This window comes from Strix aluco, chromosome 3 (genome assembly GCF_031877795.1).
Source record: "Strix aluco isolate bStrAlu1 chromosome 3, bStrAlu1.hap1, whole genome shotgun sequence".
NCBI classification, from domain to species: domain Eukaryota; kingdom Metazoa; phylum Chordata; class Aves; order Strigiformes; family Strigidae; genus Strix; species Strix aluco.
Genome location: NC_133933.1, coordinates 35,806,607 through 35,826,379, shown reverse-complemented (window position 1 = coordinate 35,826,379; position 19,773 = coordinate 35,806,607). Strand labels below are relative to the sequence as shown.

General features: G+C 37.0%; 1 protein-coding gene across 3 annotated transcripts in view; it reads left to right on the top strand.

The window, feature by feature from the left end:
- BABAM2 (BRISC and BRCA1 A complex member 2) overlaps positions 1-19,773 on the top strand; it is a 178,704-nt gene that overhangs the window by 32,159 nt on the left and 126,772 nt on the right. For all 3 annotated transcript variants that reach the window (XM_074818096.1, XM_074818094.1, XM_074818095.1), the window contains one exon: positions 3,297-3,391. In XM_074818096.1, coding sequence (XP_074674197.1) covers positions 3,297-3,391 — 95 coding nt within the window. The remainder of the gene's footprint in view (positions 1-3,296; positions 3,392-19,773) is intronic.

Here is a 19,773-nt window from a genome sequence, read left to right as displayed (position 1 = left end):
AAGCAAACTGTTAGTTGCAGTTTTAATTTTTCTGGTTTGTGGTATTTAACAAGACTAAAACTCAGATTTAGGATTGCTTCCCTTAATCTTTAGTATGACTTGTAATGATGTATTTTTGTTGAGAACATATAACTTATGATGATAGCTCACGCTCACGGTTGTGAATAGGGCAAACTGATTCCTTGGTACCTAAGCTTTGTAGAGTCAAAGGTGTTACTTTTTCTGTCCTAGTGTGATAAATTAAGCAAGTCATTAGAGAAACTGTGTGGAAGAGGAGAGGATGGAGCAGAAAAGTTAAAAAGTTACAGAGAAAAATAATCTTGTGATACACATTGGTTTTAATGCTGATATACAGGGTCTCAAAATGACTTTTACTAAAGGGACTTGGGAGTTTGGATTTGAGGCATGTTTACCTTGGGCAAGTAGAAGCAATTATAGCAATTAATAGTAACAGAAAAATCAAATATCACAATGTTAATTTTGATTCTGGATTCTGTCTCTTGTACTGAATAGTTCTTTGATATCAGCAGGTCATGAAAACTTTTAAAACCAAAACATCTGCATAATTGGTCACTGTGGATAAGGAGTGATATGCCTCTAATATTTAGTGGAAGAAGGGGTGTGACAGAAGGTAGTGAAAAAGAACTGTGAGCATGTGAGAGAGGTAATAGATTGGTTTGGCCAGCTGCAACCATGACGTGCCTGACCTCAGTGTGGCCACACATCACACCTAAGTTGTTAAAGAGGGTTCCATCCCCAGCTGTTGGTCCTGGCCCCACAGCAGAAATCACTGCATGGGATATGCAGCTGACCCGAACCCCGAATTGTAAATGTTTACCACCTGGCGTGTTAAACTAATAATGCCAGTTTTAGTTTACTGTCATACTTAAGCATTGCATATGATGATGTTTTGGGAGCTGCTGTGAGTTTTCTTCACTTCATATTGCTGTAGAACTGAACACACTAGGGGAAAAAAAGAGTTTGGACCTGCTTGAACCTTCATGTTGCACCTACTTTCACCGCTTTCCTGAGGTTCACCAGTTACTGTGGAGCTTGCAGAGGTGAATACAGTTTATTGCCAATCTCACTACCCTAAGCAGAGTCTTGGAGCTACCTCATGATGTAAGGTTCTGTAATAGTTTTTCACTAATCAAATATGGAGGTATAACATAAATATTCTGCATTTATCTTGATCCTTCTTTTATTCTAAGCAGCCTTTTGTAGTATCTATATAGTTGGAGTGCAGCTTCTACTGAGCTGAGCTGTAGCTATGTGTACTCTGTTTAGTCAACTCTGTTAAAGCAGGAATGCAGAGAATGAAAAGCATGCAACTAGCAACTCCAATATGAAGAGTATGTGTTAAATGAGTTACTTAGCATCACATAAGAACATGGCAAAAACACAGATACAGTTCTTTCCTTCAGAGTAGCATTGGGCTACGTAAGTCACAGGCCAAGCTTCTTCATTGTGCTGTGTTTTGAGTTACTCATAATATACCTCTTTATCTATGAAGCAAAGCTCAGTCAAAGAATGTGTTAAGGTGCTATCTCCTTCAACACATGACCTCAAGAGTGACCTGCTCTGTACATAGAAATTGCTGAGGTTGTTGTAAGGAGCCATACATGACTTTTTAATTGTAGTAAATATGAAGAAAAGGGTTGAGTTATGGTGGCATAGGAACACTCCAGTCTAGTAAACATCAACTTTTCTGAATTCTTCATTGCTGTATTGCCATTTAGGCAGTCTAGTAATTATTTTCTCTTACGTAATGTAGGTGCATTTCCTGTTGCAATTTTCTTCAGTTTCCTCTAGAATTGGTGCCTGCTTTGTTTTTCTTTTAAATTAAATAAAAGATTGATTTTATGTTGACTGTGTTGAATATTTTAACTGGCAGACCTCTACTCTTTCCTGCACTCCATGCTTACACCTATTCCTGACATTTGACAAAGGAAGGTAGGAGTGCAGACAGGAGAAACCAACACTGTGCTCTACTGAGTCACATGATCAGTGAGTTCTTGATTTGGAGCGATACTGTAGCACATACCTACCCCAGACTGGCCATTGGCTTCTTGGTCATGAGCCTTCATCCTCTGCAAATTAATCTTTATAGCTTCCTTGCTTACAGCTAGAGCCAAGATAAGTTTATAGAATGTTAGCAATTAAAACTGTCACGTTGAATGTCTTGAGATGGTGACATCGCTGAGCCAGCAATGTGGCTTTGTAAGATTTGTGCAGCTAATGCTTTTCTCCAGTTCTGCGTTCATAATTTTTGAAAAAACAAAAAGTGGTTCAGCTTTTTCTGAACAGAATTGTTTATAAGGCTTACCACACTGGTTTTACTTTTCTGTGTAGATTTTAAACAAGTGGTAACACATAGCAGGTACTGATTTCTTTCTTCTGATGCCTGCTACCTCACAAATCTGCTTTATGCAAAACTCGGAGTTATTCTTTCATATCTTCATAAAGAGGAAAGACTGATTGAGAGGTAGATAAGTAATGCTAGATAAATTTTTCCCTAGAATTTTGGGTGTTTTTTTAAGAGCTCACATGCAGATGACCACTTCTTGACCTATATGAACTCTGAAGTATGTATATACTAGTGAAATAATACAACCCAAGTTTCTTTGAACTGTCACATCAGTAGTTAATTGTACATCTTGTGACACTGGCAAGATGAAGACTCAGTGCCAAGTTGTGATTAAGTCTTATATTTTTAGTTAATTTTAGTCTCCCCATTTAAATGTGTAATACTGTATTTCTCTTGACCAGAATTTGAATAATTGGAGTGATTCCTATTAAGCTGCCTATTCTTCCTTCTAGGAGTTGCAGGTGGTGAGGAGAAGAAGGAGTAAGTGCTACTAAGTATTAAAAGCTCCAGTATTTTGAAAATCCTGATCTTGGTCGTTTGCATTTGACTTTGACTTAATATGCAAATCACAGCAATCTAAATGTGGTACTTTTTTGAAACGAGATCACTTTTCTAACTTCGTGTTTTGAGGCAACCCTCAATAGTGTTTGAATTGCCATTTGAGATACGAAGCAATAATGTATTTCATGTTTCATTGCTTGCAGAGGAGGAAGAAGCTGTGCCTCAGGAATTTGACTTCATCCCCCAAAACATCTGATGCTTATCTTGCATGTGAATTTTTGTAAAAATTATATGGATATATACATGAAGTATATTTAATGTAGCTATCAAATTTGATATAAAAAATGTGTATCATGTGTACGGTATTTATTTATTTATAAGCACATACGTAGAAGTGCAAACTGTGTTTTCATTTATTACTTTCCAGGGGATATAATTTTCAATGCTCACTATCCTGACCTACCACCAGATTTTATCTTTGGAGAGGATGCTGAATTTTTGCCAGATCCTTCTGCCTTGCATGTAAGTAATTCACTGAGAACCTTGTACCATGCAAAGAGACTTGGCTTTTTTAGAATAGATTCAGCAATAAGAATTTGCTAACAATGCAGAATAAAGAAAAAAGCCACTTTTATCTCACTGTTACGTGAGTATAAACACTTTGTCTTCTAAAGTTATTTAAAGTTGAATCCATAAATATATAGGGGTGTTTTTTAAATATTTTAGTAGAGACAAGATGACCTTTACAATAACTATTCAGAGTATCTTTAAAAAGACATCTTTTTAATATCTGACCATCTTAAAAGATCTGTTTGAGTAAAAAATATTGCTCAATCGTGTCTTTGAAAAGCATTTAGTTCCAGAAAAATTAGCATAATGTTGTTTAGTGATGTCGATATTTGTTTTTCCATGAGGAAGGATAAAAACAGGTTGTATGTTGAAACCACTGTGTCAAAGAAGTAGATCTGCTCATATGTGGTAGTGTTACCATAAAGACAAAGAAATGCCCTTTTAAAAGGTGTGATGGTCAAAAATTGTCTTAATGAGAAAATATTTTTACACAGTCTAATTACTGTAGAAGAAGAAGCACCACAACCTGAAACCAAGCATTTTGTTCATTATTCAGAATTAGCCCTCAAGCAGTAAAGCCTTGTTTGAAGAATCTAACAATGGCTATGCTTTTAAAATACTTCGTATCAGAAGTTACTAGTAGTTGACTAAGGCCGTATTAAGGTCTTTTGAAACCCAGAGTGATTTTCTCTTTTACTTTCCCCCTCTCTTTGGGCTCTGTTCTCCTTGCTTCTGGGTCAGCAGTATTGTTTGTCAGTAGGGTTTGGGCATGTTTTTTCCGATAAGTGTCCAGTATCTGTGGTTATGGTGCAGAGTTTGGTGGCTGTGTCAGAAAAGTATGCCTTTGCCAGAGAGCTCTACTGTAATTCTTGTTTGGTTACCCATGCTGTAGGTCATGATCTCATTTATTTTTGTCTCAAAATTTTCAGCTTTTATTAGAAAGTTGACCCAAAAAGCAACTGACACTTTAAATATATTTTATTTTATAGGCTACCTGTAAAGGTATATAGGAATCACTGGCACAAACAGGCACCTGGGAAATGTCTTTTAATAGAACTTCTCCTGGCATAGGCTGTTGCTAGAGGAGAGGCTCTTTGCATAGTCCTCTCCTGCAGCCTGTCCTGTGCTTTACAGCATGTCTCCAGTGCAGCTGGGTGATTTCATCAGGTCTGGGAGCTCCCTAAAGTGAGTCAGAGGCTGTCATGCTGTACTGTTCAGTTTTGGGGTACAGGTATCGTGGGGGAAGAACATGAGGCAATAGCCACAGAATTGAACATGTCCTTCACATGTGTTGGGTTTTTGTTTTTAGCGTCATTCACTTAATATTAAGTTATACTGAAAAATTTCACAATCTTAAAAGAATTGGTTTTAATAATTGTTTTTAGCATACCTAACAGAATTTTTAAAAGGTGAATATCATATTTCTTTGCTTCCCCCCAATCACTTTCCTGTTAAGCTCACAAACTCCTTTGCGAAGAAAGAATGGTGCTGCTGAATAGCTATTTTGTTAGGCTTGTTTATGGAAAAGGTTTTACTATATATGACAATTCTAGAATTGTTTTCACACTCTTTTATTTACCAGTTTTTCTGTTTTCCCCTTTTTCTATTTTGTTGTTTCACAATCTTACAACCTCCTGAGAAGTATTCACACTAGCAACCACTTTCTGCAGTTGATGTTAAAGAACGAGCACTTTTTAATGTGCCGGAAAGCTGAAATCAATGACAAATAGCAAATGAGATATTTAGTAAAGATAATTTGGGGTATCTTGCAGAAATGCTGTTCAGATGGAGTGTGATATGGTGCCATATTTCTCATGTAAAAAGAAGTCACTAGCACTAGTGTTCCACAGGGAAACCTGCAAGGATAAAAACATCCTTTGTTTTTTTTCTTTCTGTCTTACATTGTTCATTAATGATACTTCTTTCGGGAGCATTGCTTTTCTTCTGCCTAAGCGCAGAACAAACTTCCCATCCTCTCTTTTGGAAAGCAGCTTGAAGAGCCATTTACTCCCTGATGCATAATGAGATATTAACCAGCCTGTTTTAAAATTGATTAAAAATGAACCAAAATAGAAATTTGCAAGCCAACAGCTTTCCTTTGATCATTATGTCTTGCTATAGTATTCAGTATGTAAATGTAACCTTTTTTGATAAGACCCTTGTGCATTCTCCTGCAGTCCATCCTGATGTTGTCAGAGCCTGTCATCTCCACCTTGCAGCTATGGTCTATATGGTGTATTTTTTGCTTTTGCATTCACCTTTTAATGTTCAACATGGTTCGCAGAGTTTTTCTTCAGAATGTTGCATTAACAATAACTTGATTATTATGCTAAATATTTGAATAACTCCCTTTTTTTCACAGATCTCGGAGCTGTTTAATGAAGATAATTTTAATTGAATTCTAAGATATTAGCAGAATTTTTTTAATGTGTTAACATATATTTCTACTGACTATAAGTAAAAATAGATTAGCACATTGCGTGCAATTTAATGCTTTTAATCTTGAGCAATCTTCAAACACTTTTGATGCAACAGTTCCTGGCAATCAAAACAGAATCTACCATTCAAAAAAGCATGTAGATGGTATTAAATGAGGAGCACAGTCTCTAAGTAATAAATATGTGCCACCAGATCTGTGGGAATTCTGACATTGAGCCTTCTTGCACTGCTCTCATCTGCCTGAGTGTCTTGTTTTCCAAGCAGAAGTCGTCTCATGCTGTTACATGGCTTGAGTCAGGCATTACGCTTAGCTTGAAATGAGAACCAGGCACTCCAGCTTCCTCAAGCTCGTCTGTCTGTAATAGAGTCTGTCATAGACCTCCCTGAAGACATTTGAATGGCTGTGCTGCAGATCGCTTCAGTCACTCCTTCAGTTTCCATGGCCGTGGGCAGACCTTCAAGTTAGGTTTTCATCTAAGCTTGGTAACAGGTGTTCAGTTAAGCAGCTGTTAGCCAGACAGCTAAAACAAGATTCCAGTAATACTGCATTTTAAGAAGTAGAGGCTGTAGGTGATGACTTTGTACTATCTTTTTTTTCTAAAGAATTTCTAAATGGTTGGGCCTGTATTGCAGCAGCGGGATATGTTCAGCGCTCTTGTTACAAGCAGAGCTAACCAACTGCTTTGTTAAATTGGTATTGCAGTTGCAGAATCAGGTTGAAACCGCTTGTTGAAACTCAGCTTTGCTTCTGTCTTGCACAAATATTGAAGTCACTTCGGTTTGAAACTCAGGTTGAGTCTCAAGTTCAGCACTGCAAAATGTGTGCTTCATTACATGCCTTACCAGAAGTAGTTACTCTGCTGGTTGGAGGGTCTGATTGTGCGTATTCTGATCTTCTAGAATGATGTAGAGATTGAGGAGCAACTCAACAGAGGAGCAACTGTTCCTTTTATTTTGGTTTGTCATACAGTTTTAATTACAGTCAGAGGACTAAATTCTTTAGGTTGGTGATGCTATTCATGCTCAAAGCATTATCAGAAATAAACGTGGGTTTTTTTTCCAAAAAGTCCTCACCTATTGTATGCATTTGATACTTGTGTGTATAGTATGTATAAATAAAATCAGCTTCCCAAAATGTAAATAGAAAAGTTCTTCCCTGCTCTAGTGTTTATTCATTTTGGATGACAAGTATTAGAAATGTATTTTAAAAACAACCTATGATTCACTCCGTTCTGATTAAAAATTCAGTTGGCACAAAACAAGATTAGTGATTGTGTACGGATGAGATTAATTTGGAGCTCATTACAATGACGCCAGTTTGAGTAACAAGAATTGTTTGTTATGTTAGCCTAGTTGATGGTTAATGTGAGCCAGGTAATAATTGAAGTGCTTATGCAAAATGTTAACCCCATTTTCCCAATGATTTTGAAGTATCTTCTGTTTGGCAAAGAGGAGACAAAAGCGGTATATGCAAGCTAACCGTCGGCTTAAGGATTTGGGTTTTTTAGCATCCTACTTCAATTCTCCAGCTAGTCTCCTCAGAATTATTCTGCCCACCCATTGCTATCAAAAAGGCTCCATTAGCCTTAGTGGGGATGGAGGCAAGAGGACATTAGCATGTCCTGAAATCCAGTAAGTGCTGAATGTGTTCTTGTGGGCCAGTATATATGGGAATACTTGGAGCTGCATTCACGTGCAAGGAGGGCTTTGCCATTGCAGAACTTCAGAGCATGAGCCACTGCGGTTCTCATGCCAGTAAGTAGCATTGGGAAGATTGTTTCCCCTTGTCTGATTGTTAATACTGAGTACAGATTTCAGTCACTGCAGAGTTGATTCGGCTGATTGCGCTACTGAAGTATATTGGCTGTCATGCTCTATATCTTGTGTAGAGCAGTGTTTAAGTTCTTGTATTTGTAGCTATTGGACTCCATATTTATCATTTGGTGATATGATGACTCTCGTGAAGGCTGTATTATTTTCTATGCCTGTGTTCAAAATCTTAATCATTATTACTGTCGACTTGCTGAGTTAGCTTTTAATAGATAGTGAAGAGATCCTTTAAATATCTCCCTCTTCCATAATTGTTCATCATTTACTGTCAGGTGCATGAGACAGATGCTTAACAGCATCAATTGTTCCTATGTTCACAGTAGCTACAAAAAAGCTCAAACACCCCTTATATTAGCTAGTGCCATTTGAACTATTTGTTCTTAAAAGTCTGGCTGTTGTATTGTTGGCAAAGATGCAGGTGTTATATGTTCCAGTATGAACACCCCTACATAAGGGCAGTAAGCATGATGGCTTTCAGAATGTAACTTTCAACTTTAAGGTCATGGCGATGGGTTCTATTTGTCTGGGAAGTGTGTGGATAAATTCAAACTATTTTAGCATTACTATCTCTTCTGCTTGCTCTATTTGGGATGGCAGCAGCAGATTTCATTCTTGGACCCCTAACCTACCACTCTTGTACTGAAAGCCTTAAATAACTTTGCTTTTGGTTGAACTTGGGGAATTTAAGTGAAACAGAATGCAGGATTGGATCCTGCACCTTACTAGAAGGGTTTTTTTCTTATTTTGAACTTCTTTATATTCACATTTTTGTGTTTTCAGTCATGTCTTGACTTTATATGTCAAAACGTGTTTTGATTATTCATAATCCAGTGCTATTTGCTGTTTAATTTTCTAAACCAAACATGAATTCTGAAAGCTGTTTATTCCTGTCCTATATTGATCCTACCCATTTGTATATATGGAGGATGTATGTATGTGTGCATATATATACACACATATATATATGCATATGGTCACTGAGGCCTTGCTGAGGTTTAATCCATTTAATGGATTTCCATTCATAGTGTTGTATTAGGGAAAAAAAATAATTCATTTGTCACATGCATTCAACCATCTTTTTCATGGTCATACAGTTAGGTGGGCCAGAAGGTTGGACCAGAATAACAGAATGCTTAAATCTTAATGTAAAGATGAAAATGATGTTTAGGCTTATGTTTCTTTCAAGCTATGTCTGTTTATCTTATACCTGAGCCCATAGCAGTGGCCCGAATTTCTGGATCTTCTCTTGAATTCATGTTGAGTTAATCTTGATTTCTCAATTAATTCACTCATTTCTTAGGTAAGCAGCAGTTGCTACCAGGCTTGAGAAAATCTGCTGTCTCTCTATTAGAACCGAACTGCATGTCTGAATGAGTATTCTTTCTTTTGCTCTTCTAGTGTAAAATCAGTAGCATATCCTGAAGTTCTGGTAAGTGGAGAAGGAGCACTTACATAGCAAGATATTAGTCTTAGCTGAGAGCTGTAGTATGAGCACTAGCAGAATCATCAGTTGTCTCTTAATTACCAGAGTTCTTGCGTGGCAGGAGGAATTGCATGCTCACCTTTGCAGCCTTGCTTCTCTCAGTCCCTGGAGACTGGAAATGCTAGAGGTGGGACAAGCTTGCATCCAGTCCTGGGTGTGAGAAATAGCTGAGGAGGCTGTCAGTGAGCCGGTACACAAACCAAAGCTTAGGCTGTGCCTAAACCTATACGCTGTATATAGTCAAAGCTGTTAGGTAGCTTTGCCAATATACTTTTTTTTTAATGCTGTTCAGCAAGGGACCCTTGCATGACTGAAATCTGAATCCATTTCAAACTTAGCTGTCTTGTTTCTTAACCCCCTTTATTTAATTTTGTGTTTTATTTAATATATTGGTCTAGTTGGATACTCTCTGTTTCCATCTTCCTGGTGTTCCTTCCAATTCTCGAGGATGTTTGACTGAGTTTATGTGCGAACTCCTTAACTTTAATAGTGCCAGGCAATTAATCTCATTATGACAGTTACCCTAAATGTTTCAAGATTTCCTCTGGAAGCCCCTTTCAACATCTGATGGTCCTCCAGTCCACTTATTCTGTAGGCCGTGAGAATATCCCATCAGAGATACAGTCAGTCTGTATTAGTACCCTGTACTAATATATTTTGTCTTAAGGATAAGTGAAGTCTACCAACATGAATAAGAGAAAAATGGAAGTTGTGAAGTGTGTGGTTATGTTAGACAACAGATTGGGAGGGGCGGGGGGGGAGAGGAGGGGGAACCTTTGCATATTCCTTAAGGGATAGTTGGCGTCACTGAATCTGCAGTTATTCTTGTAGGCAATGACTCTGTGGGGTCTGTGACTTGCTCCCTCCCAACATCGGTTGTTCACGTTGCTGGATATTTTCACAAAGGCAACTCACAGTCCATGAAGACAAAATAAAAGATGTTCCTTTGCCTTGTCTTTTCTATCAGTTTTCATAGACTTTGACAACTTTCAGAGACTTTTCACCACTTCTCACTTAAGAAGCTGGACCTGGCAATTCTTCCACTACCTGTTTCAAAGACATCTGCATCTAGTGCTATCCCCTCCATAATCAGTGTGTATTACTGTTATTACTTTTCTGTAGGAACTCTTAAAGGGATTTCTAGACTGTGAGAGGGATGGTTTTAGAAAGCACTTGGAGGAAACGGTGGAACTTCCTCAGATTTTGTCAGTATATTGCACTGCTATGAACACTGTGAATGCCTCTCTCTGTCAGCAATGCTTCTTTGTGGCCAGTCAGGTTGATCTAGCAATGCCCTAGTCTCCTTCACTCTCTCTTCCTGGTATATTCAATAGGCATCAGTTTTTCCTCCAAGAAACACAGCTTTCTCTGTTATCACTGATGGTTGCCTGAGGAAGCAACAGGAGGAGCAAACCGAAAGACTCTACGGGTGCATGGTGTTGTGTTGGAGGGAAAATGCGTGCTGCAGCGTAACTTCAGGTTGCCAGTTACCAGACACTGATGCCTAAATGTGTTCATGTATTTATATATAATATACCTGCTTTTCAGGAAATAAAGACCTTGCTAGTGGTAAGGGTGGTATAATGAATTCCAGCATCTCATTGACTTTGAAGTCATTGTTAGTTTAAATCAAAAATATAAAGTTGGATATCCCAAGATGAACGTATGAAAGCAGAAATGTCTTTTATTTGGAAGTCTGGGAGTGCAATAATAATGTTGGTACTGACAATTCTTTAATATGAACCAGTGAACTGGTAATGTAGTTATGACTATTTTTTTGCTTCAGTTAATTAAAATATAATCATACTTGAGTAATGTTTTATTAAAATTTTGGAAAAAAAATATTGGTGAAACTGGCAGAAAATTAAAGGATTCTGGCCCTTATGTGTAATGGTACTGGCACAATACACTCCACTTCCTCACAAGAACTCTAGAACAGTAAGAAATGGCTTGGCTTGAAGGCAACAGCTTGTTAGCTTTCTAGAAACACATTTACAAGGTTTCTTTTTTTTTTTTTTTGTTATTTAAAAAAAGAGAAGAGATCAAATCTAGCACAGTCTTCCTGAATTGAGAATACATTTAAATTCCATGTGGTATGCCCACTGAATTCAAGTTGTTGAGCCATGATAATTCTTTTTTCTGTAGAGAAAGTCGGTCATTGCTTATGAATATGGAAGCAGAACAGACTTTTAAATTAACTGATTACAGAAGGTCAGTTAGAAGTAATCATTCTGTCTGCTAATGCAGTTTCATATTTGATTAAATTCATTAAATGCTAGACTGTGAATTCTGTTATAATTGTACTTTTATCCAACGGGATTAGTTTAAATTTGGGACCCTGCAGGTTCTTTCCTTCAGAGGATGTTGAGGCAAAGAAATGTCTGCACTCAGGGTAATTTTCAAAGGATCTATTCATTTCCCCAAATGGATGAGGGCGCAAGCTATATTTTCTTTTTACTGGTCTAAGTTTCTACCTGAGTTTGTTTCAAAACCTCTCTTTGTTTTACTAATTCTTTACATGCTTTTATTGTCTGCATTTACTTGCTATCTTCCATCTCAGATCCTCAGGCATATCTGCTCTTTTTTAAAGATAATTACAGAAATATAGTTCAAATTCAGTCAATGTCTTGTGTCTTTTGTTTGCAGTATTAGTGTTCATATGGTTTTGCATGAATTTTGCCATATACCTGTCTTCCCAGGTATACTTGCATAAAGGAACCAAATGAGTGTTCTTTTCTTATAATGCTTTTTTGAGAAGAAATAACTAACTTGCATTAATTTGTTTGGTATAGTAGAGAAATAATTTTGATTTCCAATGTCTTATAATTTACACAATGGTATTTTATAAATGTTTTCTTTAGGGACTGTATTTTCAAGGCCCTATAAACTCTCTTGTAGTACAAACATGAAAATAAAAATGGAAATACTGCTTGACCAGTGAGATCCACCATGTGATATATTGATTTTAATTTATGGGACTTTGGGAGAGGGAAAAAATGGTTAGGAGAAAACAGTTCTGTGTGTGCCACCCAACAATAAATGCTTAAGGGATTTTAGTGGACACTGTCCAAAGCATTAGCTGTGAAGGTTCTGCCTCTTTGCTGTAGCTAAAATTACTTGTTTTGACAGGAAAGGAAAAACCCCAAGAACTGATAAGAGTGAAAGTCTTGCTATTTAAAAAGGGACTCTTGAGGTAAAGCATTAACATTGAGACAGTGGTCTGTTCTCTGGTCCACTGAGGGTCTGAGGAGTTGAGTCCAGTTCACACTACCATCAGTGCATGATGAGTAAGTGTTCAGGTAAAATATGCATGTGCATATATATGTCTTGTGTGGAAATTAATCTTGTCTTCATGCTTTGTTCCTTTTACTTGCTGTGTCTAGTTAAATATGCATGCCTCTGGTAACAGACTCCCAAGGGGAAAAGTGCTGTGTATTCACGTGGATTAACTAATGATTAGTGCACTGGATTCCCTATCCTGGGATTTATACGTGCTGGTGGAATTAAGAAATTCCTTCTCAGAACAGGTAAAGGTACTATCTGCTTTCTGAGAGAGGAGTACTGGGAGGTCTGGAAAGGAATAAAACTTGCTCTAATCCCTTAGTAAAGTAGGACAAGAAATCGTTATGCATGCCAAATCTTTAGGAGATTAATTAGATAGTATTGTACTCTCTCTCTTTTGATAGTAGGCAGTTGTAGCTTTTAAGGGTCTGATTATCTTGTAACAGAGCTCTGTGGGAGAAACGGGCAGACTTTTTCAGGAAGCGTGCATAACTTAAAAATTGTATTCCAGGCTCAGCTTCACAATTTCTGCATCTCCAGAGCACCCTTAACATGCAAAGATCAGCTATCTCTTAACTGCTCCTACAGCAGGGCACAGGAGTAATTTGTAGTAGCCTTTGGAAGTTGAGTTCATTCCTTTTTCAGGGGAATGGTACTTGAGAGGCAGTGGTGGTGCATTTATTCTAGGTGAATGCAGAAGAGTGCTCTCCAAGTGTCAGATCTGCTGGGGTTCATTTTGGAATCACTTTGGGTATGGGATCATTAATCAAGAATCTCACTGTGTGGCCAGTGGAAGAAAAGAGGGAAAACAATTTTATAAAAATTGTAAGGTGATTTTCTCAAAGCAGAATTAATTTCTTAGTATGTTGTTTTCCTGCTCTGTATTTTCATGCTAATCCAAGGCCTTCAGGTATTTGAGATTTCAGCTAAGTGTTTAGAAGCTATCGTAATTTCTGCGTTCAGTTTTCACAGCCTCTCACTAAAAATAAAAAATAAAATAAACACTGACTATCCCAAGCTTTGTGTTATGCAAACTTTTTAGCTGTTATACACAATAGCTGGTAGAGCACACAAGGTCTGTAAGTTCTTTGGTTGTATTTGCCATGACAAAAGTGCTCCTGAGTTGAACTGTTTTTATGAAATGTTAAGTTTTGATGTTTGCTTGTGCCCAGAAGTGATCATTTCAAGCAGATCACTCCAGAAAGTTGTTCCAGTGGTGCTTTGGGGGAGGGGAATATGAAGAACCTGTGAAAATAAGATGACAAGTAGATGGCATGTAGGTTTACAGTGATTGACTTGAAACTGCAGCCTGTAGGATGTTTAAGTGCTGGCTGCTAAGAAACTGAAGCCTTTGAAGTTGTTATAACACTCCAGCCCTGCAAATACTGTGAAAAATATCTGTTGATAGAAAGATGTGAGCATATGGCAGATAATTATCCTGTGCCTTTTTCTGTGAGCAATTTCCCCGTGGTGGCCCATGAAGACTATGGCAAAGCAGGGACTGAAAACAGATATCCCAGTTTCTAGACAAATACTGCAACCACTGGACCCATATCTGCTCTGTATTTATATGGAGCATAAGTGCTGATATCACAGTGTGATCTTTCTCATTTCAGGTAAAAACTTACATTGGTACTGATTTTAAGCCAATGTAGGATGCAAGTTTTGTGCATGTGGTGTGCAGAGATATAAACAAAATGCAAATCTGTACTTAGATTATTCTTTATGATAATTCTGGATGAAAGATGCTATAGAAATGCATTACCACTGTTACGGGCTTGGGAGGTTTTGTTTACTGACATTTTCTCGTGAAAGTTAATTTCTTGCTTAGAAATATAAAAGTACACTAACTTAAAATAAGATCTTGCTGTTGTTTCCTGTAGTATAGCCAGGAAAAACAGTTACAATCTGTCTTCTTTAAAATCACTTTCCTGGAAGATATTCTGGCAACCTGGATATTTAAACACATTTCAAAGAAAAACAACTTCAGATCAATTAGAAATTGTTATCGTATTTTCTTTCTGATAGCATAGAATTATAGTTTGCTGCAGACATTGCAGTTATGAACTGCACACATCGAGTTATGAAATAAACAATAACCTGTGAAGGAGGCTCTGAATTAGCTGCTTATGGAACTCAAGGTGCATTATGTTCTGAAAAAGAGGGAATAGGTAATCACGGACAAAGAGTAGTTTGCATAGGTTCTTGATTAGCTTTCTGGAAGGATAAAGGAAAGGCTGCAAAGCACAAAATGTTCCAGAACAAAACTTAAATGTGGTTTCTTTGCCAGAAGTTGAATAGTATGGCTACTTTGGAAAGCTGAATTCTGCATGTCTTTGCTAGTAGGGCTGAGAAGCTGCTTTGTGGGGGTTTTTCACTTGCCTCACCTCTTAAGACGATCTCATTAAAACTGAGACTGTCTGGCTGCAAATTTTCTTTGTCTCTTTTTCAAATCCAGTTGGTGTCATTGCTATTCATTTAAATGAGTTACTGTTGAAATGGCTTAAATTGCACTCTGTGGGTGGCCTTATAATATCTTTACTCTGCCTCTTTATACACACTTTAAGTGAATTCATTTTCTCAACTCTTCGGTCATGGCTGATGGTCCAAAAAACTTTCCTTATCAAACTGCTGACTTGCTATGCAGTCAGCTGCGGTCAGGAGACAGGATCAAGAGACAGGGAATTCAAAGATTGACTTTGCACCCCAACAAAATCTGTGGGGTTATACTTCTTAGTGAACATTATGCTCTTCAGTGAGCTTGTTTAAATTAATATCTGGCAGATTTGCAGAACAGATCTCCTGAATCACTTTGGATTTCTCCAGTGTAGACACAGTTTAATGGATGCCTGTGGTCTACTAGTCTCTGTATAATAACTTAATATTATTTTTCTATTTATATTGCCACAAGCATGAGGTGGAGGGCAAAGTTAGTGGATGTACATGCTATTGCTCTAAGGTCTAGATAACTATTTTCCCGAAGACCTTCTCCTGAAACTTAGTCCAATAATAAAAATGTTAGCAATTGCCAGGGAAGCTTCTGCCACAAAAGAATATTCAGCTTCCTTACGTTGAATTGCTTACTCGCAGATAAGTAAGTAGTTACTGGACATCTTCTGTATGACAGTAGCTACAACTGTGTGGGCGATAATGCTTCTGGAGTCTGGTCTTTATCATATGGAAGTTCTTGTTCCATTACTTCTCCTGTAGACCATTTTGAATTCATTCCCTAATTGGAAAAATGGGGATTAGCCAGTCATCACAGATGACATTCCCAGGCTTTTGTGTCCACAAGAAAATATGTAGTCATCTTGTGATGCTACCAAACCTGCTACTAAAATAAACTCCTTAAGATGAGGTAACAATTTACCTTTTTGGAAAATTAAAGTTATACAAGTTGAGGTATGGCCAAGCCAAAAGCCAATTAAAAGGTTGAAATTAAGATCTGAAGTGTGTTCTTGCTCCTAGTTTTAGTGGAGATTATGGGGAGACATGCGAGCAGTGTCTAGACAAAAGAGAATTGTTTAATTGGGCCTCCATCTGTGTGCTCAGAAATGACAGGTAAGTTCTTTCATGATATATGCTGAAAAAATGGTAACATTAAAAATGGTCATAACCAATCTGATATGCATATAAGCCTTCATACAAGGTGAGTATGAATGCAGAACCAGTTGCAGATGCACAGTTTGAGTTGATTCATACTTGTATATTGTTGTACAGTGGGCCACTTTCAGTCTAGCTGGCTAACTTTGCAGTAACTTAGAGAGTTTGCACTACAGAATTCACTTAAAGATATCTATTGGCAAATAAGACAAGGAATTGCGTCCAAGTCTGGATTTCTTTATTTTAAATGCATTAGCGATTGTTCTGTAAAATTTGATTAACTCTCTGGAAAGTCTGCAGAAAGTCTCATTTCAAATTAAAAAAGATTTATTGAGTGAAAGATGTAACTTGGTCTGTCAGTACAGCAGTCAGTATGCTCATTTTTTATATAAAATTCATTTTAATTGCAATTTTATAGCAATTTCAGATAAAAAAACTCTTCAGCATGCATGTGATTTGGTACAATGATGTGGATGTGTACATTTTGTAAGGGACAAAATTGAAGGTGATGGTGAGCAGAGCAGAAGGAGATTTTGGTAGAAGCAACAAGTCTTTTGCTGTATACATATTTACTGGTTATTTCTTTAATTGGATTTTTCATACCTGCCAGGCTTCAACAGTCTGGCTGTAGAAAATGAGGTTGTGTGTGTTTACATATTTCCAGGGTTTTTCTAAAGCTGTAACAAATAAAACAAATAATTTTGAAGTTGCATTCAGAGTGTAATTGTTCTGGAAGATCTGAGTTTTGTGGCAAAACTTGGAGCCATGGAACACAGAAACACTGGAAGCTTGCTCTGTTCTTCTAATGTTTAAAATATTTTAAAATACTGTTTCTTAAAAATCTGTATTGGCTAAGAGTGGAATACAGCCTTCAGGCAAACAGTCAGAAAATGAAGCGCACAGGCTACTACTACTCCTTTTTGCTCCAAAGCCTTTAGTTTAAGATTTTGTTGATTAAAGCAATCTCCAAAGTCTAATAGTTAATACAGTACTGCATTGCTAAATAAAATTTTATTGAGATGATCCTTTATCTCTAAAGAAGGAGGTCAATTTTCTGTTGCAGGGACACTACTCTCATTGACTAAAGTGACAAATCCTTGCATGTTCTCAGAAGAATCATAATGCTGAAACTGTAGCAATTAAGACATTCTGCAAGGGATCAACTTGATAAACATCACATTCAGCTTTAGTTAAGTTTCAACAATGTATCTTACAGGTAGTTGCTTGCTTTGTTTTAAAAAATGGAAGATTAAAGACGGTATGGTTTGAAACTGAGAGAACAATGTAGCATGTATTTTGACATACTGTTGAAATTGGATCACAATAAAATGGTTTTAAAGTATTTTCAGATGAATGAACCTAGTGCTTAAGGCAAATAAACAGCACTTAAGACATGTAAAAAGAAATTTCATACATATGTCATTGTATTCAGAAGTGTTTGTGTTAACATTTATTAATTTAGATCTTCTGAAAAGAACAGCACTTCTGCAAAGTTAGCAAAATAGCTAGAAATGTAATGGCCAATTGCCAAGTAACAAGCACTACAATAGTATAATTCTAAAGTTAAAAATCAATGTTATTTAAATCAGAACTTCTGTTACAGAAAATTTGTGTAACCACTGTATATTTACTCTTTTCATCAGTGAGAATCTGTTGTAATTGATGTATGTACTGGGTGCGTAGTTGAATTTTTCTGCAGGTGATTTATTTTTATAACCAGTTCATACTTTGTTTGAATCTTTAGTTACTGAATGAAAGGTACTTAGTAAGGATCCTGCAGTCGTATAATACATTTTAATTCCTGCAGCTTTAAGGCGATGCAGCATAAGCACTGTTTTAATGCAGTGTTCTTGAATTCTTTGAAGAGAGCAATACTCTAGCTCCATGCTGGACAAATGACAATGGATTTCCTCTTGTTCTTTTTTTGTTCTGTAGCGTAATGTTATTTAAAAAACAAAAGGTTCGGTTGCATTTAGGTCAGTTATTAAAATATTGTTGGTCATTTCCTTTGACAGAACATTTCTATTGTGTTATACCAATGTCATTAGGAGGAAAGGTTATTCCCACTTGTCTGGCTGATATCAATACATACTGGCATATTACATCCTCTGGCTTTCTGGAAATGCTTTATTTGAGCAGCAGCTTGGGAACAGGAAATTTAAGGTTATACACAGTCTGGTTTCAGACTGCATGATACAAAATGTGTTTCCTAGAAGACACTGTCGACCTGATAGATTTTTCTCTAGTATTTTGTAGAATTGGATAAGCTTAAATGGGTTCAAGTTGGTAATAAAGTTTTGCCAGCTGTATGGCAGACAAGGTGGAACAAGGCACTTTGTAGTATGTATTTGAGGAACTAGTATGAACCGTGTTATATCTCACCCATTTCTCAATTACTCTGGAATGTAGTTTACCTTCAAAGATGTGGCAATGGTAATATCCCCATTTTATTGTTATCTTATTGTCTAGGAGGACAAAAACCAGATTACTTCAAGCCATGGTCAAGTGTGAAGTCTGTGACGCTGCGGTAGCTTCTAAAGGCAGAGGTTCAAGGATAGCATCTTAGCCATGCTGAGCAGCCCTTTCTACTAGAATCATAGTGAGCAGGAGAACAGGAGTACAGTTTAATCCTGTAACTGTTCATTGAACTGTTTGTTCATCCATGTAAAACAACGCAAATCATGATCAGCAGTTATGTCCTCTTGTGTTTCTTAAGCTGAGCCTGTCAGTCTTGGGTGAATGTGTAAATTATATAAACATCAGGTCTTTTTCAAACCTGTACTCTAGTGGTAAGTGTTCTCCTAAGTGCTCCATCCACACTCATAAGATTATAAGTTTTTCTGGTTTTATCAAAGCAAGAACAAGTCTGTGTTTCTGAAGAATGAGATCACCACCTTCCAAAATTCTGTTTTCCCCAACCATTTTCATGTGACAGGAATATATGTTTTTCATCCTAATCATAGGAATGAATGATGTGTAGAGAGTTAATGCAGCACTGCCAGCCATAGTCATTCAAAAATCATGAATCATGTTGCTGAGAGTCATGACAGTGGTCTAAAAACCATGTTTATGAGATATAAAATGGATTGATTTTCTAAATTGTATTTCTTTTGGTTTTGTCTGTTGTTTTTTTTCTCTGAATGTAGGTAGTGCGTACACAGATTTCTTTGCCTCTCTCGTAGCAATTAACTTAAATGAGATGGGGTGGAGGGGATGGGTAGAATGTAGCTGAGAGTCTCTTAAAATTGATCCCCTCCAGGACTGGGGACTTCGGGAAAAACAACATGTGGTAAGATTTGAGATAAAATTGCCTTAGTAAACATTACTGATTTTTTTTTTTTCTTCAAAAAAGCAAGATTTTCAAGGAAGCAATGCATAATTCATGTCACTTTCACTGACAAATTAGACTTGTATGTTTTAAGTGATGACACTGAAAATGAGAAATTCCTTTTGATAACATCTTAATATATATGGCTTCAGAGGGAAACAAATATAAAGTTATGGAAAGAGAAATGCTTGAAGTATTAAGCCGTCATACACATATACTGAAGTCTGTATAAAACCATTCCAAAGAGATACATCATGAACTACAGCCATCAGAGATAAAAATTATAAGCCTTTTTTACGGAAATAGCCACATGTTTAGAGATTAGGCTACAAGCAGATTTCATTGTAGAGCTGAAGGTATGGTAGCTGG